Source organism: Molothrus aeneus, chromosome 6 (genome assembly GCF_037042795.1).
Source record: "Molothrus aeneus isolate 106 chromosome 6, BPBGC_Maene_1.0, whole genome shotgun sequence".
Taxonomy (NCBI): Eukaryota; Metazoa; Chordata; class Aves; order Passeriformes; family Icteridae; genus Molothrus; species Molothrus aeneus.
Genome location: NC_089651.1, coordinates 18,059,644 through 18,082,714, shown reverse-complemented (window position 1 = coordinate 18,082,714; position 23,071 = coordinate 18,059,644). Strand labels below are relative to the sequence as shown.

The following is a 23,071-nucleotide window of genomic DNA, read 5'->3' as shown; positions in this document are numbered from 1 at the left end:
AGAGCCCTGGGGACATATATCACTTGGGAAGGCAATGGACAACAAGCTCCAGTCTCCACAACTGCATAAGACTGAAGGAAAAAAAATACCTCGCTTGTCCCAGTTGGCTATTTATCTTCCCTGTGCAAAGATACAAGACAAGAGGAAGCAGAATAGAAGAAAATTTTCTAGCATCAGCAGAGGCAGAATTAAGTCAGTCACGCTGGTCTTCCTAGGAATCTGAGCTGCTAAGACAGCAGATTGCCAGCCTTTGCTTCAGGAAACAAACAAAATAAAGGTCAAGATTAAAGAGGACAGGATGGGTAAGGGAATAACACCTTGGAGAAGAGCAGCAGGAAACTCATCCAGGGACACTGGAAAGTTTTTATGAGCAACAAATTGCTTATGTAAGAAGGCATGAGACACTTTACTGCAGCCAAGGCAGAATATTTAACCAAGAACCTGAAAAATGAACAAAACCTGGCAAACACATGCCCAACAAAACAGCTACCTGGCACTCCACATTTTGGAGATAAACACGAAACTTTGTAGAATACTTTAAAGGAACTGGTTTATGAAGTGTTTAACACCCAGATTCAAAGAGGATATAAAAAGCAGGTAATACTTAAATCAATCAAAGAGGCCTCACACACTGAGTACCCAATAATCAATGATGTACTTTAAATGCTGGTGTACTATCAATCTAAATTGCCTTCTCAGCTTCATACCCAAGTGCTTCATAGTCAAGCACTTCACTTAGCCCTGGTGACTCCTCACATCCTCTGCTCTGGACAATGAAGCCACTCCTGTTTTAACAGCAGCCATGAAACTGAGTCTCTCAACACATGCAGCTTCAAAAAGCCAGAGTTTTAAAAAAATCCCATCTGTTTCCAGCAGCCTGAAGACCTGGTTTCCCCTCTCTCCACATTCTGCCTTCGCCAGCCTAGTGAAAACTCTTCCCCACAGAAAGACACAGGAACAAAGACCTGCCTGAAGACTCTTCTGTGGGCCATCTTCTTCTCCTGGGAATTACAGAAGCTCTTAGGTCAAAATCGTCACAGGAAATCCCTTGACCTTATCTCCTTTGTCAGTCATGGTCATGGAGTGCCCTTCAGGTTTTTCAGTATCTTGGTCTCCCTCCTCTCCTCCACAGCATAGCAAGCATGTCTTCAGCACTCACACTACTCACTCAGGCCTTCATCACTCCTAAATGACCAGGACAGCTTGGAAGGACCAACTCAGTTTTCTTTCTTGAGAAAACAAAAAAGCTGTAGCTGTAGGCTGTCATAATGGCCTTGACATCAAAATAGAAACTGGCAAAGAAATAGAAACTGGCAAAGAAATAGAAACTGGCAAAGAAGCAGAAATGACGTCCCCCAGCCTGTAAGCACACATGCTCCCTGCACCAAAAGGAGGAGAAAAGCATGGTGCAAGCAGGAGTGCCTTCCTGAGTTAGTCTCAGGCTGGAGAGAGCTGCAGGAACACACACCTGCACACTCAGGGAGAGAGCTGCACCAACAAGGACATGAGATCCCTTGTGAGGACCTGCTGCCCCAATGCTCTACCCCCAGCAGTGTCCAAGGGCAGAGTCAGGGAAAAGGGAGTCTAGCACAAAGCTGTAGTGATAACATCCCTAAAATACTCTTCCAGCAATGCGCAGTCAGGAGCTTCCTACACCACAGGTGCTGTTTTCAGTCTGGCCTTTCAAAAATAGGCTTTATGCCACTTTTTTATCCTGGCAGTTTAAAAGCAATTTCAACACTAAGTTTTTCAAAGGATAAAAATAAATACATTAATGCACACTGAAAGCTGTTGTTTAACTTGAGGCTACTTTGAGTCATGCTGGAATTGCCACACTCTCTCTGGTCCACACGTGCTTCCTCCTCTTGCACATCGAGGTCTACTTTAATACCACATATTTTAATCAGCAAATACTGGTAGAACATGCATATTTTATAAGAAAAGGATTACCAACTCGTGCAACATATTTCAGGCAAGACAAGTGCTACATGCTTAGCACAAAGGCATTCAATGTAAATAGAAGAATTCTGCAGCTTTGAGTCAGAGCATCCTTTGGGATACTGACCTAAGGGCACAGCATCTATGAAAATACACAGCAGACAGACTGGTTTGTGCAAAAAGGACTTTGAGGGAGCTGAACCAAGATCTTGCTGATCCAGCCTTACATTGATCCTAACCCACTCACTGTGCTTTGCCCAATGTATCACCTTGACTCATGCAATTACACATCAAGAAATGAAACCATATTCATGTGCCAGGCAGCTCCAGGCTTCACCTTTCTAACCCCAAGCTATTTTGTTGTTCATAACTAGGCTTTGGCTGGAATTGTGAAATAGGTGGCCCAGCCCTGTGATGTGCTAGCAGGTATGCACCCTGTTGGGTCCTGGGGAGGAGAGGCCTTTAAATTCCAGCACTGCTAATCCTGTCCCATCTTACCAAGGCAACTGGGTAGGATGGGACAGAAGCATCCCAAGGGACAAAACTACCAGATCCCACATTCATAGCCTGTACCAGACACAGCAAACCTGCAAGGTATTTTTCTTCCCATCATATTTTGCAGTGACATTTCTAGGTAGAAATACCTTAAATCATCAAGGCTCTGCCTCTCTGTCCAGCTCACACTGGCAACCCTCAAGAGCACAGCTGACCAGATTTCACTCATCCAAGCCCCCCACAGTGGTTAAATAAGATGAGTGACTCTGACTCCACATGCTGCTCTTGTCACCTAACTGTGGTCCAATGTCTCTTTTCTCTAAAGGAACTAAAATGCTCTGTGTTGAGACACAAAGACCTCCCACTACCTGGGTGGTATCATGCTCCTGCTTTAGGTCACTGTAGTGCCAGACCCATCAGTATGTAAGATTTAGGAGAACAGGGTGTCTTGCTCTTGGAAAAATTCTCTAGCTCCTTTATTCTGAATTAAGTGCAGCATATCATCTATGTCATGTGTGCACCAGCCAGTGACCCAAAAGTCAAACTGGAAGAGGTCTGAGTGAAAACCTCAGCTACTCATGGAAACAGCTGTACCCCACTTATTCAAAGACCTGTTCAAAGCTGGACTCAGCACTGAGGCAGACACACACACTGGTCCTCTGAGGAAGCCTTTACCTCATGGTGCAGGACATTGACTGATAGGCATGTCCCTTTCCATGTCCCCTGGCTGAAACATCACAGCAGTGATTGCTCTCCCAGAATACCAAATGCTAGTCTGATTTCTTCCATGGAACCATTCCCTTAGTGGCAGTAAAAGGTGTGGCAGCTTGGCATCTTTTTGGGCCTGTACAGGCCACTAAGGCCCCACTTTGTAGGTGGTGGCAAAGAGCTGTTGTTTACTGCAGTACACCAAGGTGTGCTGGGCTGTCTGCTGCAGGGATGAGACACACCACTTGGTAGAGGACATCATTACCTCCCACTGTCTGAGCAGAGCACAGAAGAGACACTATTCAAAGATTTGAGTCAGAAAATCATGAAGAGCTGTGAGCCGATGAGTCACACAGACATATGTTAGCTGCTACTTTAAAGGACTCCAGAACAAAAGAAAAAAAAAAAAGAAAGAAAAGGTACAGAGAAAAAATGGATTCTCAATCTGTGTCTGTCCACAATGTCCACCGAAGTTGTTGAGACACTGATCTGCACCAGCCAGGACTGATGTGAAATGTTTTGGGAAATTGTTAAGCCCAGTAATTGTGCTGGAGCTTTGTATTTTCACTGAGGCCCCACCCCATTACTGTTGATGGGAATTGCTGGGATCATATCCCAAGCAGGCTGTCATTTTAGTGACTGTCACCAAGGACTGGAGACAATGGCCTTGCCTGCCTCTGGGGAAAGGCCTCTCTCTGATGGGTGACACAACTATTTCCCATGCAATTTGGAAACATCTTGGTGAAAGCAACATTAAATATTCAGGATCCAGCTCCTCTCAACTGCTCTAGCTTATGCCTTTTACTCACATTTAATTCACATGAACCAAACTCCACTTGCAAGCTGAACCAGTAATTTTATTCCTTCAGCATTTATTTGAAGGTCAGCTGCTGCAAGTGCCTTTAGTTAATTCAGATTTACCACCTCTCTAAAACTATTTTCAAGGTACAAAAGGAGAAGAGGGGTTCTAAGTTTGGGGTCTACAGAGCTTGACTTGATACCTTTTCAAGCCAGAAAGAGTGTGAGAGGATCCAATAGGATGCTGAGGACAAGAGTCCTCCCAGCAGCTGTTTGAGCAATGATCAGTGACATTGGGTTCCTCTCAAATACTTAGACTACACATTCTGGATCTGCTAACCTTGGCTGAAATCTGGGACTATTTTTAGAAGCTTGAGTAAAGAGCAGTCATCCAGTGGAGTGCTTCATGCTTCCCATTTTAGACATTGCATCCTTAGCCTGAACGTAATCACCAGCTGAGCTGTTCAAGGTCAAGTCATATTTCAGTCACTGCACTATCCCATTCCACCTTCTCCTGAAGTCTCACCAGACGTGTTGCAAGAGTCAGTGTCTTTCAAGCTGACTGCAGAAGGTCAATTCCCTACTCACCCATCTTTGGAGAGGTGATGCCGGAAGAAGTCATTGGCTGCCAGTTTGATAGCCTTTTCTGGTGTCACTAGAGTCAGGTTCACTGCAGCCCCTGGACAAGGAAAAGAGAAAAAGGCCATTGGATAATGAGAATAACGGAATTGTTAACTGGATCTTTCAGGAATGTGTTGTAACTTCTGCACAAAACCACAGACAGAAGGAGGAGAGCTCCCAGTGCACCAAAGGGATTTAGAAATACAAAACACCACTGAAAATTAACAAGTGTTTCTGCGTCCCAGCACCTTGAGTTTGTGAAAACATCCCCAGATGTGTTTCTACTCCATTTGCCATATGTATTTTGTAATTTCTTCAGCTTCACTACTACCTCCCACCATGTATACATGCATCCCTGTCTTTCATCCAAGGATGCACTCCTATGAATTCAGATGTAGATCAAACCTTCAGAAAAGGAGTACAAGATGGTTTAACAACCAGTCCCAACTCCTTTGCAAATATTTTGTGGCAGGGGGTCTTTTGAGAAGCAAAAGACCCTCTTGCCACACCTTCTCAATGGATCCCTTCCCTGCTTCCTCCCCCAAAAACCCAGAGCAGCTTGAATTCTAAGCAACTCAGCAAAGGCAGAGCCATTGAAAGACCTGGAGGCTGGCTGAAGTCACCTGGCTCATCTGCACAGAACCAGCTCTAGACCAGCCCTTAGAGCAAAGTGGCTTCCCCTGTGTGTCACCACTGGGTGTCACCCCCAAAACAGCCACGCTGAAATGGCTTTTTGCCCACCACAAGCTGCAGCACACAGAAATTCCCCTCTGAGCTCCATGGCAAGGCTTGCTGGGGGACCTGGGGTGTAAACAAGCCTTGGCTCCCTGCATCCCCCACCCGCTGGAGTGCCCTTTTGTCAGGAGCAACAAACAGCAAATCCCTGTATTGTGCCTGTCACAATGAAAGGCCTGCATGGCCTGGCTGGCTGCTGTGGGCCTGAACACCGGTATTAGTGCACCATCAGTGCTGCTGGGAGCAGCTTTCAAGCTGCCCTGGGGGAAAGGGGGTGAGGGAATAGCCAGTCACTTCCCAGCAGAGTGAGGTTTGCACCATTAGATTAACACTCCAGAACATTCCTCTCCATTTAAATTCTACAGCCTCAAACTCTCCCTACCTGCACTGAAATGTACTGAGCTCCAAGCCCTCCAAAGGAGCTACACTTGAGACTGGTTAATGGCCTAGAACACCTTTGTAAGAACAAACACAAATACAGACATTTATGCTTGTCTTTGAGATTTAAACAATTTAACCCAAAGATTCATATTCCAAAGGGCAGCAGCCAGAGAAGCCTGTACCCCCACGAGGCTCCAAAGACGTGGTGGGGTTCATTTTCAGGACCTCTGAACCCAAGTTGACAGGAGCTATAAGGGCTAAAAACACCTAGAGAAAGTCAGCTCAATCTTTTATTCCTCGCGATGGACTCCCCTCCCTTCAAGAACTGAAATACATAGGTTTAGGGGGACTTTCCTCAGATTAGGACACAAAGTCACAATGGGACTTCTGGAACCACTACAACAGGGAGTGGGACACAGGAATCCTTGGCTCCACATCCTCTGCTCAGAAGACACATCTCCACCATTCAGAAAACTGCAGCAAGAAAAGACAGCCTTTGCTGCACAGGGCTGGGCAGCCCAACACATCTTCCCCCTTTTCAACTCCCATGTTCAGATTTTGCAGAAAATACAGAGTAGTGCTGCCTCGTAGCAAGCCAAAGCAATGCATTCATTCCACGCTTGTCATTTGTTTCATCCAACAAATGCCATCATCTTTCACAGTACACAAATCAACTAGCAGGGAGCAGGGCAGGCCTCTCACACTTCTGGTTCTTTGCAAACTTTTAAGGGCACCAGTGATTGTGCTGCTTCAGTTTGATATTCTTCCTACACATCATGTCCCCTCTGCCATGGCTCTTGCACACAAAGAGAAGCCACACAGAACCTTCACACTCCACGTCCACCTTTTAATGCCAATCATATCAGGATCTACAAAGCAAATCCACACAGCCTCATTTTAAGTGGAAGTGGCTACCCATGAAGTGTTTCCTCAAAGGCCAAGCTGGCCAACTTAACAACACTAAACCAACTTAACAACACTCCCAACGGCTATGAAGTGTAACACCTGTACACTGACACAGCATGAATAACCCTTTCCTTGGAAAAACAAGAAGAGAAAGGAAAAAAGCATAAAGCTGCTACTCTTAACACCAGTGCAAAGGGTTCACTAAAGAAAGCAAACAAACTCCAAACTATCAAGCAAGAAAGGCACACAAGAAGTGTGTACACTTCCACACTCTGACCACCTTCAGGAACCAAGAGGCTTTCACAGAAGTTTCTCTTCAATTGCAAATAAAGCAGAGGGTAAAATCACACAACATATACAGGAAAAAAGTTAATGAACCTGACTTTTCTCCTACATCTTTGATATTTTCAGTAAAGCTGCTTAGCAGAGAATGGATAATCCCTGTCCTGAATAATCCATAACAGCTTCAATTTACTGGAGGAGGAGATATTAGATACTCCAGCTGCTGGCTGTATGCTTTCCACAGCATCTTCTCCTTTTTGTAAAATCTCCTCAATTCTGCCCATGCCAATGGGTACTTCCCTAACTAAAGCCAACCTTGGCCTACAGGCAATGTTACATGTACCACAAGCAAAGACAAACAGAATGGAAAAATAAACAGGTGGAAAAATAAACAGGAATCATTAAAAAACAAAGCTTTTTAAAAATAAGTAAGGAAGCACTACAAAGAAAAAAATCAACCAGAAGCAAAACTAGCTTTTTGCAACTAAACTTGTAGGTACCCTCTTCTCACCAAGCCTTGTTTTTTTCATTAAAACACATTTCTCACAGAAGTCCTTATACACCACCAGCAACCTACATAAGAGGGAGATTGAGTCATCCCCAGTGCAGCACTGGGAGATATTATTAGCAGAGGCCAGGGAAGGCTGCCATACTACTGCAGCTAAGTGTAGCTACCCTCCAAATGTCACCAACAGCAAAGGGAACTTCCTCAGCCTGATCTGGGCCTTTGGCTCCTGCCAGCTTGGCTAAACACTTGGTCTGCAAACAGCACTGGGATTGCTCAGGACACGTGCTGGGATCTTTAGGTGGCTTCTGGCTGGACAGCAGCAGGAAGCTGAGGGAGCATCTCCCCAAGATTCCCTATCACTGATGCCCATGGGGATCAGGAGCCCACAGGCACTATGGATTCATTCACTTGGCATCATGTTTTAAGGCTGCACACCATCAATTCCTTGAGCACAGACAGGGCTGGACAGCACCATCCAGCATCGAGGCACTGCTGCTATACAGACATTACGGGGAAAAACATAAGGGAACTCCTCTTCTTCCTGTCCCAAACAAATCCAAGAATCCCTGTAAACTCTGGAGAAGAACTTGAGAGAAATGTTGGGATTGCCTTATACATCACACAGTTTGCTATGGGCTACTCATACAAAGCAAAGACTTTGCCCACACAAATATCTTAAGAGGTGATTTGCAGAAAAGCATCCTACAAACACAAGACACTCTCCTGTCTGCACTGAGGAGATTTGATTCACCCATGAAGAAGCCCTGAAGTCAGCCCAGCAGGAATGGCTGTGCCCAAACAAACCCTTTCTGTCCTCTGACAGAGGCCAAAGGATCTGCAGGGACAAGTGACGTGCTTGTGACTCCTCCATGGGGAGCAGCAGCTGCTACTTTAGCACATTAAGATATAATCCTCCCAATTTCAGCTTAAAGCCTGCAAATAGGAGCTAGTGAGTCATTCAGCAAATTCTGCTGGGGAACTAGGACAGCTGGAGGGAGCAGGAACCAATCCCACCACCTGATTTCCATCTTTCTCTGTCTGCAAGGCTGAGATATCTCTTTACCTTTTTTCCAGAAAAATACTCACATAATCTTCATGGACCTTGGATGTATTTTACCCACCAACCCTCTCCCTAAGAGGGTGGGAAGGTCTGCTCATGTCAGCTCACAGAACTGAGGCACAGGGACCAGGATTGCTGCTCTTGGGACTACTCACATTTACACCATGGCCATGCTGAAGCATCTGTAATTTTCTGGAAGGAGCTGGAGCTATTGAAAAAAGGCCTCTCCAACCCAGCTCCCTATTTAATAGTAAGAAGTAATTTCAATCAACTATCAGCTCCCTGAACAGAGTTAGAGACATAGACCAAGCTGAGCAGACTTGGGAAAGGTTGGGAAAAGAAAGAGGTATGCAAAACCCTCTGTACCCTTCTGCTTGGGGATGACAAGTGGCCTGGAGATCCACATCCTCTCTACCACTCTAAGCCTTAAAGGACTAGGCTGTCTCTCCCAAAAGTCCTGATTCTCACAAAAACTCTTGGTCCCACAGTCTCCCCTGTAAGTTTCCCCAAACAGCTTCTTCCTTCTGCCTCCTGCCAAGCAGCCTGCCAGGGCACATTTACAGTTAAAAGTTAACACAAGCTCAAAATCCTGGCTAGGAACACAGCAGCAGCCAGATTCTGGAAAAAATCAAAGGGGAACACGTCATAGCTAGCATTGAAGATGGAGCTTGCCAGGGTTCCTTGAGGTTATTTGTCTTGTTGCCTGCTCCCAGGAAAGCTGATGCAAAGCAGCCAATCCATCCCTGCCATCCACCACACTCCCCTGAAACGCCCACCAGGAAGTTGGGCAAGAGACTCTGCCTGAACATCCAATGCCTGCTCCTGGGCTGGCCAGCCACAATGCCTGTGTTTCCTTAGGAGCAGGGAAGAAGCAGCAAGAAATACTGCATGTGCCAAGAGCAAGGTGCCAGCATCTTTGGAGTTCCGCTTGAAAAAACAAAAAACAAGGACTCAACTTAATCATAGCAGCATAACTTTAACCAGGCTTTATCAGGGACTGAGTGCCACCAAGAATGCTATCTAAGCACCCAGATAAAAAGTGCATATGCAGGCAGGTGACTATCAGGATACAGAATGAGCCAGAGCTCAGGGTCAATGAAGCCAGCTGAACCGTGCTGCAAGCCAAGAAGGTATTCCATGTTTTCCTCTGCTACAAGTCAAGTCAGAATTTGGCCTGCTGGCCTCCTCTCCTCAAAATCTTTAAAAACTTACAGGGGATTTTGTGTTTAAATTATAAAAGGTATCATGTCAGCTGAGGAACTCACTGCTGTAACAGACAGCCTGAGCCAAGGAGCCAAGAGATTTCAAGCAGGCCAGCACAAAGCAACCAAACAGGTGAAGCTCCACCCTGAGCCAACCTCTGATTTTCTTACCATCCCAAGGGAGTTTTTTTGGAGAGCAGGTTATTTTAATTATTTTTTTAATTGCAGCTTGTCTTAATGCTTGAACAGGGCACTTGGGCATGCTTGAGACAGCAGGCCTGACCATGCTGGTGGAAGGTTTTGACATAAATTCAATCATTAACCACAGAACTTCAAGAGCTGGTTTGCTACTGCCCCTCTGTCAAAAGCTACCATGCCCAAGCTGGGAAACATAATATACAGTCCTGACACAAAGTCCAGCAGCTTCACTTAAACTGCTAGTAATAATGAACTTCACTAAGTGGTAAGGTTTAACACCAAAACAGTCATTTGGAGGACTCAAGTCCTCAGTGGTAGGTATCTGAATAGACACCTGCATGGAGTTTATTTTAGAAACAGCTGCACTGTTCAACCTCCTAGGATATTGCCAGGTTATTGCTCTATATGCCAGAGAACAGAGCTTTTCCTCCTACTTACGCACCAGTGCTTCCAACGCAAAAGCTGTGCTGTGCCTGAGTCAGCTGTACTCACCTCGGTACATGCCAAAGTAGCCTTCCGACCGAATCGTTTTAATGAGGCAGTCAGACCTGCAAACACAACAGAGGGAGATGAACCACAGCACCTCAAAGGTGGGGGAGTGCAGAGAAAAACAAACAAATTTCTTGGAGTGGTTTCCATTTACATTCTGTCAGCGAAACCCTCAGCTGAGATGGGAACCACGTCAGCCTCTGGATGTGCCGTTGTTGAAGCCTGAGTCCCATTTCAACCCCTAACCCAGAGGGGCTTTGAAACCCCTGGCTCACCCTGCACACACTGTCTGCTTTCTAGAAACACAAAAGGGAGAAGTGTCACTGCAAGGACTGTTTATCCAGGGTCCCTGGTGGCAAATGCACATGAAATGCTCTAACAAGCAGATCCCCATCGACACATTTTTAAATCCAGCTCTGGAAGGGAAATGAGGGGGGGTCAAACCCCCCATGCTGACTTGTTTGTCTTACTCTGTGAAATTTGACACGAGGCACACAAAGATGAGATGACCTGAACACTCAGTCATCTGTGGCCTCCCACGAAAATTAAAGCACACACTTTTAACACAAAGTCCCACAGCAGGCAGCAAGCACTCGGGCTCTTGCCCTGAGGACAGTGTGGCAGGGTACCCTGCTCCAAGGGGAAATCTGTCACCTTCCTTGTTGCAAACACATTTACTACAAATGGGAAAACCCTGCAGAGCACTGGAATGGCTCAAAGGCTTTTGAAGGCACAGACACACGCACACCTAGCAAATCCAAAGTCACAGTTCAGGATGGCTGCATAAATTCCCTGGCAGAGTTTCCCTCTCTGGACCACAGCTGCATGAAGCTGGAATGCTGAGGATCTTTGGGAAGAGACAGGTACTTGTTGTAGCCATAGAGGAAGGGAGAGGTGCACATGCATGTATATGTACATAATTTAAGGAATAAAAGGCTCTTTTCAGTAGTAATAAGAGAAGTGTGGCTGATGAAAACACAAATACATTTTTAAGAGATTTGGCAACACAAGGAGTAAACTTCTCAGCTCTGCAGTAGTGCTGAGGTGGAAGAGAAGGAAATACAGAGCTTCCTTGAGGGCTTTATGGCCATGGGCAAAGACTGTTATAGAGTTATGTGTGAAGAGCCCATCCTGCTTTGCTACCAGTCATGGCAATGAGTTTCCCCTCTGCTGGGACTCCTTGAATCCTTTGGCATCTCATCTTTCACACATTCCACCCTAGCCCCTGCAACTTGCACATACTCATCTCCTTCCAAGCAGCCCCTCCAACTCATCTGCAAGCCCCAGAAATCTCAGTGCACCTCCCTCCTATCCCTCCTGTCAAGTTCTCACACTGCAGTGCTGGAGGCAACACATTTTCCCTGAGCCAGTGATGCTGCAGCAGGGAGAGGAGTGAGAAGAGCTGCTCCCCACCATATTCATACAGCCCTGCTGCATCAGGATAGAGCTTGCATGTCACTTAAAGCCCCTCAAGCTGCAGAACAAGATGCAGCCAAGGCCACATCCAGCGTTCTTCTCTCCCTGGAAAAAGGGAGCCAACAGCCAACTAAAATTATACTAAAATGGAACCTCCACAGTTCCATTTAACACACCTGGGGCAGCACAGCCCAAAAGCCAAGCTCTCTCCATCCCTCAGAAGTCCTTTAGTGTCTTTGTCTTTTTAAAGTGAGAGGTTCCCCTGATGCCAAAGATCTCTTAAGCTAAGCATAAGCAAGGCATACTATCTTAAAGTAAGAGAGCCAACATTTTAAAGGAACTTGCTGCCTTTCTTGGGTGTTCAGCAGATGCCAGGTAATTGGTGTAATCAGAAGATCTAGTACTGATGGGCACACAGCATTTCCAGAAAAAAAAGCTGCTGTAACAGGGGAAACTTTCTTAGGAAAGCTCAGCCCTTCCTGTTGTTAGAAGCAGCCAGTTCAAATATACAGTGTAAATCTTATGTACTCTTTAACAGTTCCTGATCTCACAGCAATTCCTGGCTATGGAGCTGACTTGCACTCGACTGCTGGAGGTTAAAAGCCTCTCTCCTACCAAGCTCCCTTCCAGGCATGAGACATCCTGGCATACAAGTTCTTCAACCTGCCTAAACTCCTTCTGCTGTCAGGTGAGGAGGGTAAATGATCCTCAGGGAGGTGAAGCAATCTACAGAAGGAATAGGACACAACAAAAGGGGATGCAAAGCAATAAGGGCGGCCACATCCTGCCAACAAGCCAGGGCACACTGACAGTGCAGGGAGCAGAGAGCACAGGGACTATCAAGGGAAGCACCAGAGCCTACAGCCTAAGCTCATGTCATCAGCTAGAGCAAGGAGGCACAGAGACTAAAGCCATCAGCAGAGAGAGCATTTCCTTGCTATTCCCCCTCTGCCTCAAATTCTCCTGGGCAGGAAAGAGGAAAAAGATGGTGTGGAGGAGCGGGTATCAGGTTACACTAGTTCTAAACAGAGTGGTACGAAGACAGGACATACCTCACCAGTCCCAGTCCCTTCTTCCCCTCAATACCACAAATTCTTTTGGAAAACTAAGGCCTGTCTCTGGTTCCCAGGATAAAGCCTCTTGTGCTAAGTGTGGTACCCACTCTCACAGGAGATATGCAGCCCTAAGCACTCGACACAAACTCCAAGTGAATTTGGTGGGCTGGATACACTCATGCCTTCTTTCCTACAGGTGCAGTACCTGGGGTTCTTTTGGACAGCGGATGGCTGGTCTAACTATAGCATGTGTCATCCTGTGATCCTTCAAAAGGTCTGCATGCAATGTTCTAGACTGGAAATGAGTGACTGCTTCCTCTTTCTAAAACTGACACAGCAAAGGAAGGATCTCCAATATCACAGCAATGGAAACAGAACAGAGGCAGAAACTCCCTCAGGCACCTGACCAGCTCAGCAGACTCCTTGTGTTCGGGATCAGGTGATTGAGGTGATTGAGATTCCTTGTGTTTTGGTTCTGTGCCCTGGCAGTAGTGAACACGCTGCTCCCAAGCAAGGGATGCAAACAGATGTGCCCTCTGCAGAGGACTCCCCTGCTCAGCTCAGCAGCCTCAAGAGCTGCCCTATTTGCTTTATCTGCTCTAGCACAGCTTGGCTCCAGACTGTCCCCTGGTTTTCCTGAGGACAGCCCAGTTCCTAGAGATGCTGAGCTCACCTGAAAGAGGTAACAAAGTGGAAGGACTCCTGTGGAAAGCCCCGAAGGATGGTGCCCGTGTGGGCAGTACTCACAGGCTGCTGTACATCCGCTGGCCATTCTGCTGGTTCTGCAGGCGAGTTTTTGCCAGGTCAATGGGAAATACACAGGTGACCCCAATCAGCCCAGCTATCCCTCCATTGATCAGCTTGGCAGGTAAACTGTAAGGGGAAGAGATAAACAGATGTCTTAGCACTGGGTAATATCAGGGAAGGGAAAGAGCAAAAAGCTGAACTCTTCGGCATGACCAAAGTTAATGCATCACTGTGAGACAAGGCTGTCCCCCCAGCACAAAGGAACCTCTTCCACAAAGCAAAGCTTGGTTCCTGCTGTGTATATGGAGAGGCAGAGAAAGCAGCACATACCATCAGCACAAACCACTGATGAGTGGAGTGGAGCCAAACACGTAACCCACACATTACTAGGATCAGGAAAAAATCCTGTTGCCCAGGACCCAGGGATTTCTGTTGTCCCTAGAGGAGAAAAGACTGAGTGCTGGACCATCCACCACGTGGACAGCCTTCAGCTAGGGCCTGATGGCATCCGAGCCAGCAGGTTTACTGATAAACGCTTTCCTGCACCACAATCAGATCTGCAGCTAATGAGAGGGTCGTGATACATCAGCTGCTACCATCATGTGGGAATGGGCCCAGCAGAAGCACCCAGCTGGCAGCCATGGAGCAGATGGCTGCAGCCACGGGAAACTGCTTCCAGACCCATCTCCCAGGGCCAGGGGAACACACACAAAGCAGCAGCCCGGCAAAGCCACCGCGCTGGCAGCCTGCAGGGCTGCAGATGTGGAGACGTGAGCTCATACCTCTGGGGGAAATCAAAACTGGCTCACTGCACGTGCTTCCAAAGCACAGGGCTTTTTCCACTCCCCTTTGTGTTCCCACTGAGAATTCCTGCAAGTGGCACTGAGCGAAAGCCACATCAGCTAAACATGGGTTCCCAGCAAATTCAATTTAGAAAAATGTCCTGCACTTACATGCTCAATAAACCACTGCACACAGAGACAAAGAAAGCCTGTTTGAGTCAGCCCCCTCCAATAAAGCACAGGATATGGCTCCCTGAACACAGGATGTGTCAGATATTAAGCTAGTGGCTGATGCCACTCCTAGACTGCAGCTGGGTGAGCCTGCAAGGCTCCCTCCCACTGGGGGAACTGGCATACTGCCTTTCATGGTGGTAACTTGCTGCTCTGGATGGGGGACAGACTGCATTACCCTCCAGAGGCAGCAGTGCTGAGACTGGCTGAGGCACGGTGGGGTGAAGCCCTGCAAACATCTTCCCCCCAACAGCACTCCAGAGCACTCTGCATCAAGGGGCAAATGCAGAGAGGATCAATAAACAGCCATGCTTGAGGGAAAGGCAGGATATGGAGACTCCAGGTTTCAACTTGAAGGGTCCCTGAGGAAAGCAGACAAATGAGGGATAGAAAAAATAAAAAAGGCTTTGTCCATAAGGGCTAAGCATGATCTTGACACCTCAGGACTGACATATTGACATAGCTTGACACACTCCTTTCAGCCTCTGCTGTCCTGCACCCAAAGCTCCTTCCCCCTCAACACCTGCCAATATAACACACACAACCCCAGGGCTGGCACAGCTGGAAGAAGAGGTGCCAAGGATGGGCAGACAGATCTGAGCTCAGCCTACAACTCTAAACTAGACAGTGCTGACTGAGATTAAATCAGCACAGTACTTCAGGAAGGCGGGCCCAAATCAGTGCACAAGCTCAGTGCAGAGCCAGGCTTTCAGACCTCACCAACTCCAGACTGTTGCCTCAGGGATCTTCGTGCACAGTCTGAGAATGGAATAGATTTGCCTGCAAACTCCTACACTGAACTGTTCTCAGGACATGGGAAAACTTCAAACAGTAGGCTTCATATCATTGTGTTCTCCTTATCCAACCCACAGTCACACTGGAGGAGGAGGTTAGAGACCAGATAGAAGTGTCCCAGGATGAAGACACCATGGACAAGGAAGGTGTTTGAAGACAGGATTACCTCAGCCTCCCCAAATTCAGCTCTGAAGTCACTGTTGGCAGGTCACAGACTGTGAGGCACAGCCAGTGCCCCCCTCCAGCCTCAGCACTGTCATCACTTCTCTAAGTGTCCCTGAAACACCTGGGACAAGCAAACACTTGCCTTTCTCAACCTGTTCCAACAATGAAATCAACCCAAGGTTTATATCAGGTGGGACTGAGACACAGACACAAAGGCCCTGCCTGCTGCTACTGTAAGTGGAAGAGATTCCCCAATTTCAGCCCAAACCCCAGCAGTAAAGGGGAATCATCTGATGTGTCTGGGCAAGCAAAAATTTGAGGCTGAAGACAGCCTCTCCCTCTGCCAGTGGGGGAAAAACCCTTGCTCAATACTCCCATCACACCTGAATCTACCCATGAACACTGCAGGGGGAAACTAGAAGGGATGGACATGGAGCGGTATAAAGCGAGACACTGAGATTAAGTTCCACATGCACTTCTGCAGAAATGCAGTGCCCTTGATCTCACCATGCAGCAAACCACTGCTGTTGATTTTAGTCTTTTCTATCAATCTTGTTCTACTAAGGGGTGTCAGAAACAAATCTCCTTGGCTTGGCTGCCTGTGACCACTGCAGACACGTGGTCCCATCGACTGGAGAGATGAGCAGAGCAGGAGAGGTGAGGGATTTGAGGCACAGAGAAGAACATGAGACAAAGACCATTGCACCTGAATCAAAAGCTTTTTCCCCTGTGACTGAGTCATCCCACTTCACACATCAGTGCTTTCTGCTCTCTCAAGGGATAAGAATCCACTGTGCCTGATCTCTCTGTCCTATTTAGCTTCTGCACAGCTACTGCCTCTCACTACCTACGTGTGCAGGGCTTAGTGAAATGGGGACATTGCTGGCTAGCATGCAAATGAAGCCATTTGCTCAGTTTAATACAAGAAGGGATACAAAGGCATCCCAGGTCTCCGCTTCTAGTGCTCCTCCTCAGCCCTTTTAACTAGTCCCTGTAGCCAGCAAGCTCCTGCTCACACCCCCAAGAGCACACTGGAGGAGCCAGGGCACATCTTGTAGGACACATCTCCTCTTGTAGGACACATCTCCACTTCCTTCAAAATACCAAGTCAAACAGCCACAGACGTCTGATCATTTTGCTTTGCTGAGGTTATGGGGAACATAGACCTGCCAGGCTCCATGGAGGTGAATCTCTGCATGCTCTTCATGGGTGTGTTGGAAGAGTTCCAAGTGCTCTCCAAATTGGGTAGAGGATGATGGCCAAATCTAGGTACACAAACACTCCACAATGCTGCATTTTTATCAGCACAGCTCAGGACTGTTTACATTTGCAGAAGACAGGCGTACAGGAAGATATCCTAATCATGGCAAACGCTAAGAAGGGGCTGCCCTCTTGCCTGCAGCATTCAGGCACTGCCAAGTCCTGTCCCTTTGTCTCCATATTTCATTCACCCACTCACCCCACCCTGTCCTGAGCTTGTAACCTGAAAAAGTAGATGTTAGAAAAGAAACATGAAAAAACCCACAGGAATCCCACAGCATGCAGGAGTCACTTAGCTGGGGCAACTTCACAAGCAGCACAAAGTTAAACCCATGTGGAGGACTTGCAGATCCACCTGACACAGCTCTTAGGAAGCAAAGGGTAGACCTGTGTCTTTCCAGGAAATGAATCCCAGTTCATTTCCAGGGAAGACTCAAATCCAGCCTTTACCAGAACCAATACTCTTTAAGTTTCCACTGTGCACAAGAGTGTTCTTAATCATTGTTGGTACTTCATATTCCTGCTATCACTCAGGCCTTGACTCTGTAGAGTAAGGGCACAAGGCAACGTGGACTTTGTCTTTACAAGTACTGCATCCTTGGCTGGTCAAGGACCTGGCTTTGCTCCCTTGATGCCAGCAGCTGAAGTCAGCAGGTCAGGGTGACCTTTGAAAGAAGAAACAAAAAGGAACAGACTCGTGCAGAATACAAAGCAGAGGGTAGAAAGAAAAAGGCAATGAGAAAAAAGAACTGAGGAAAGCAGAGATGTGACAACATGGCAGAGCCACAGATTAAGAGAAGGTTCAAAAAAGGCAGGTAAGAAAGGAGAAGAGAAAGAATCAAAACTGTTAAAGGCTGGAAGAGGTGATCAGGTGATTTCCTCCAACCTCCTGGATCCCTAACGGAAACAAGTTTGAAAGATTTTAAAAGAAAAACCTAAAGCACAATTTAAAAAAAAAAAATTTAAAAGTTACCTGATCTGTTTATCAGCCATTTAATTCAAACTTGATCTTGTTAAGAAATGAATCTGTTCCTTCCAATCGTTCTTTTTCAGTTACGTCTTTCTCACTTCAGTTTCTTCCTGGGAAAGGACAGAAAGACACCAAGAACACGGAGTTGAGACACTTACACTCTCCTTAAAGCTCAGGGGCTCCTTGGCAGGCAGGCTGTAGGGTTAGGACAGCTGAGGCACAAGTGACTTAAGGGAGCACCTGATCTCCTCAAAGAGGAGACTGAGCTCCAGAGGGAGCCTTATAAATGTATGTCTGTAAATATAAATATACAAGGACATATGGAGGGAAGAGTTGCCAGGGTCATCAGGTTCTAGCAGCATATGAGGAAGGGCAGCAGCCAGGCAGGGCACAAGCCCTGCCCAGAAGCCACGTCTGTCACTTCTCTCCAACTTCAAAGAGCATTTCACACCATACCATGCACATCCCCAATCCTCTACAGGTCCACCCAGCCAGCCCAAGAGAGTCAAATGTCATCACAAGATTCTTTTAGCACTTCCCTTCAACACATACATGCTGTGTCTAAAGGACAGCCTTCAAAACACTGCTCCTCCAGAGGTTACTATCCTTCCCCTATTTCCAAGCCTAAACAGACAGCCCATGTTCAGTCTTGTGCCAATACTGCTTTTTAAGCAATGCCTCTTCCTCCCTAAGCTACTGATGCCACTTTGCCCTTTGGACCACTCCTTTCAGCTCTGCCAGACTGCAGAAATCAGTTCTAAGACTCTTAATTGTTACTGTTTAATGAGAGCTGTTAGAAGTCACCACACAAAGAAATCTGGACACCAGAGAAAATTTCAGAAGCGGCCACAACTTTCAGCTTTCTGGAGATGCCTTCATCTCCTCACCTGCAGCCTGGGAATGAGATGCCCTGTGCTCTCTGCAGGCGTCTCAGCAGTATTCAGCCAACGCCCTCCCTCTTCCCTTTCACTTGCCACCTGGATGCTGAGCCAGAAGCAAAGGAAGTACCTTTGACCTTTCCCTCTGGAATGAAATTTGCTCCTTTACTGCAGATTTCCTAAGCCACACAGAATCTCGCATCCAACAGAGGGGCTTACAGGCCAACACTTCCCAGAATAGAAGGTCCCTGAAAGTGTGAGGAGCTAGTGAAGGTGCAAATAGGTATGGGAAGGAGTTCAGGTTGCCCTCCTGTTATATCAAGTGCCAAGGATAGGATAGCATGAAACCATTTGTACAGTCCCACTCTTGGACAACATGAGACTGAAACTGCCTTTTCTGCAGCCCCATGTTCAACTAGAGCTGTGAGAGACCAGCACAGGGAGCTCCCTAAGGAAAGGTACTCCTCCTCAAAACACTGCACACAAACCTCACCCACTGCACCATGCTGTTATACCTTCTGTGGCCCTCTTCAGACAGCTCACCTGATCCCAACTGATCTGTGGCTGCAGACCTTAAAAAGCTCCAGATCAGCTAAGTCTGCACTTTCCAAGGGAAAATCACTTACACCCTTCATTACATGTGCTTTTATATGCATGTCCACAAGAGCAGCTTGGTTTAGGTTAATCTAATTTTCTATCAAATTAACCAGAATAAGACAAAAACATAAAAATATAGGAAGACCAGTAGCTGAAAGCCTGTAACCCTGTCATAAACAAGTTGTGAATCATGAAAACTCACTTGATGTCTACACCCTCAATAAACTTGTGTTATTGAGACAGGCCTGACAAAATACATGAACTAAGTGGTCCTGACAGCCTGCTCCAAGCTCTGGCAAAACATCCCCCTTGTTGCCTCTGCTGCACCCTTCCATGCAGAGGGGCATTCAGGAGGACAGACATCCACCACAAAGGGCAACAGCAAGGAAAGACAGCAAGGCTGCCAATATTCAGCACAGCCAGGTAGCCAAAAGAGTGAGAGACCAAGATGGACACACAAATGCATCACAGGGCTGTTTCTTACCTGCTGACACAAGTAGGGCACTGGAGTCCCTCTGCACCAAGAAGGACTTGGGACAGCTGAGTTAAGTTCTCTCTGGCCTTTTTTTCTTTTGACTTTTGGCTTCAGCTCCCCACCTGCCCAGTAACTACAGAGTCTTCCACAGCTGTCGGATCCAGCTGGAAAACTGCTGCTGCTTCCCACCAGGGAACTGATGCTCCTGCTGCAGCTGCACAGCAAGACAGGGCAAAAACAACCTTCCTGGGTTTAAAACTGGGCAAGGGTACAGGTTTCCTTGGTGCTAGCTGTACAGCCAGCAAATACCAGGACTAGTATCATCTCCCCTAACAAAAGCCACTCAACTCGCAGACGAGCGACGGGAAGCGAACAATGTGATCATTTTACAGCAGACACCAGCGCTTGATAACTGTTTAAACAGCACCTGGCACTGCAGAGGCCTGAATGTCTGTGGCCAGGGGATTTTAATGAATTAAGGGATTTTAATGCAATGAAGTGAAAAGCTTATTTGAGCTCTGTTTGTTTAAACAGAGCTCCAACGAATGATCATTTGCAAAACAAACCCTAAGTCACCCCAAGCTCTATCTGACCACTTTGCTGTAATCTACAGAACTCCCTGAGTCCCTTAAAAGAGGTGAATGATGAACCCTCCAGTGGCCTGGTCAGGGAATTTCTGAGCTGAGCCAGATCCCAATCACTTCCAGGGCTGGAAAATACCTGCTACCATTCTGCAGTCTTAAGAGGGGGAAAAACTGGCTGGGAAGAGAATGCCGGGAATTTTATAGGACATTTAAAAAATAAATCCAGAACAACATTATACATTTAACCTAGAAATGAAAAAGATAAAATAAAGACCTAAGTATATCTTCCCAGGAACACAGTGCTCTCAGGAGCCAAAATCTACACATAAAATCAGTCAAGCATCTGCAGCCAAGCAGGGTGTAGCTCCAAGGCTTCGGTGGGAGAAGTGTCAGGGAGCAGGGTTTGCATCTTCTTAGGAAATCTGCCATCAGGACCTGCATTGGGGCAGCAGACAAGCCAGCAGCACCAAAAAGGTGCTATGCCTCAGAAAGTTTTTGTATGGTTAAACATCAGGACAATGGCACTGCTGGAACTGGGAATCTGCATGGTAAAAGGAGCTGAGGAACTGGGAGGAAATTGGTTTAAGAAGTGAAATAAGAGTCACCAGAGAGCCACCTGAAAGCCAAAGAGGCTGAGCAGTCTTCGTGGAAGGGGATCTTAAATTGAACATCCCATAATTAAGAGAGTGAGAACAGCATAAGAGTATTTCCTTCCTAGAGTGCTGTTAACACAGCTAGGCATGGATTAATGCCCCATTACTTGCACACCAGGACATCCCTTTTACATTTATTAAAATGATCAGGCAAATTAGTTTCAGAGCCACACGCACACCAAAGCGGTGCAAATGGCCCGAAGCTCATGCTGACACATAAATGGCCCAGAAGCCTCCTCAATCCTGCCTTTCCCTTTTCTCACCTCCCAAAAGTCAGCTCCAGACAGTGGCAGAACAGCCACACTAGAAGTACCACAATGCAATCCTAGATGTATCTGGTCCTCATGGCCTAGGCCCAGCAAAGTGGTGCTAATTTTCTCCCCTGTCTTGCCATACATCTTCCACACAAATCAGACAGCGAAGCTTTCTCCAGGAAGACAATCTTTGTATCTGCTCTCCTGATCCCATGGGGCATGGGGCTGAACTTTCAACCTTCAGGTTTTGCCTTATCACCTGAAGGAAAAGTGCTTACTAGAGAATCACAGCTCAGCATGAGGCATGGAGGGGAGACACAAACATGTCTCATTAATGCATCACACCAGTAAGCTTGGATTGGAAGTACAGGCACCCAACATTTCCACAAGCCAGGAAATCACAGGAGAAGAAACAGGTTAAACTTACCCACAAGTGTCTGACCTTGCTGATTGCATTTAGTGCTACCACACTGCCCTATAGATGTGGGTTGCCACCTCTACTCCCAGATACCACTGCTCTACCCCCAGTCTGAGCCGAGTACAGCACCCTCCTTCTCCTGCTCTTCCCCTGCCAGGCTGCCAGAGCCACAGCTGCCATCCTCCAAGCCAGATGTGGGCTCCCAGTCCACCAGCTCCCCCAGCCCAGCCAGTGGCACCCCCACCCTCCCAGAGGCCAGCTCTTCCCTTCTGCCCTCTGCCAGCACTCCCATGTGCAGGTCCCCCCCCAGCAGCCCCAGTGCAGCTGAGCACATCCTCTCAGGCTCAGACTGCTGCACATGCTGATTTATCTGAGCACACACAGGCTGCCGGTTTGACAGAAAACCTTTAGCAAATGTCAGCTGCTGCTGTGGCCGAAGAAAGCAAATCTGTCCTCTCCCTACACCCAAACGTGTTCCCATCCCTGATTTCATGCCAGCACAAATATTTGTGCCAGGCAGACAGGAATGAGACAGAACTGGAGGCCAGCACATGCTGGAGCTGTAACTGAAAGCCAACTTCTAAGCTACAACCTTGACTTGAGAATAAACAGCAGAATGGGAAGTCAGGACTCCCTTCCACATACTCAAAGCCCCAGTGAGAGAAGCTGATGTCAAGAAACAAGGCTCAGAAGGTGAGCAGAGGAAACAAAGCTGTGCCAGCCTCCATTGTGTCAAGAGGACACTGCCACGCAACCATTCACAGTCAGGGATGGCAAGGGGAAGGAATCAGCAACAAGTACCTGCTGGGAGAGGAGAAACCCTCTGGGATCAGCCCACTTTCCTTCACAGCACAAATGCATCTGAAGGTGTGGACACTGCACAATTTTGTTAATGACAGCAGCAAAGCTGTCACCACAATAAGGTTTAAGGAGTGCAAAATTAAACTGCAAATATTTCCTGAGAAAAGCTGCTTTTATAGATGCATGACAGGCACAAAGTGCACAAGGGAGTTGGCACCAGGTAATATCACCTGGGGAGAAGCTGTCAATTTGGCTCTTGCCTACTCAGGACAGTTTGGGACAGAGGGTTTAGAGAAAAGAGGTGGCAGTTTAATCTGCTGCCTGCTTGCCTTAAGGCCCTTGAAAGCAGGGACTGCAATGAATTTCCTTGCAGGACCTGGCAAGGCATTAGTCCTCAAGAAAACAAAGCAGTTCTCAAGCACACTTGTGAATGCTCTCCACCATCACAGAGTGTCACCTCTCCAGCTGCACAGGGGACAGCACGGCCCCTTCACACTGTTCTGCCACCAGACAGAAGCCCCGGGGCTGCAAACTCACCTGCCTCCCTCGTGGTCAGCAGCCAGCTGTACCCGTACCACACTGGGCTGTGAAAGCACCAAGCCAAAGGCAGCCTTCCCCCTTGCCTCAGGTGATAAAAGGCCAAAGTACCAGCAGGGAGGTGCCATGCCA

At 47.3% G+C, this 23,071-nt stretch overlaps 1 protein-coding gene across 1 annotated transcript in view; it reads right to left on the bottom strand.

The window, feature by feature from the left end:
- The window catches only part of SLC25A22 (solute carrier family 25 member 22), a 50,502-nt gene that overhangs the window by 9,501 nt on the left and 17,930 nt on the right, over positions 1 to 23,071 (bottom strand). Inside the window, exons 2-5 of the mRNA XM_066551729.1 lie at positions 17,746 to 17,852; positions 13,540 to 13,665; positions 10,325 to 10,380; positions 4,528 to 4,618 (exon numbers count right to left, since the gene is read on the bottom strand). Coding sequence (XP_066407826.1) covers positions 4,528 to 4,618; positions 10,325 to 10,380; positions 13,540 to 13,665; positions 17,746 to 17,765 — 293 coding nt within the window. The 5' untranslated portion in view covers positions 17,766 to 17,852. The remainder of the gene's footprint in view (positions 1 to 4,527; positions 4,619 to 10,324; positions 10,381 to 13,539; positions 13,666 to 17,745; positions 17,853 to 23,071) is intronic.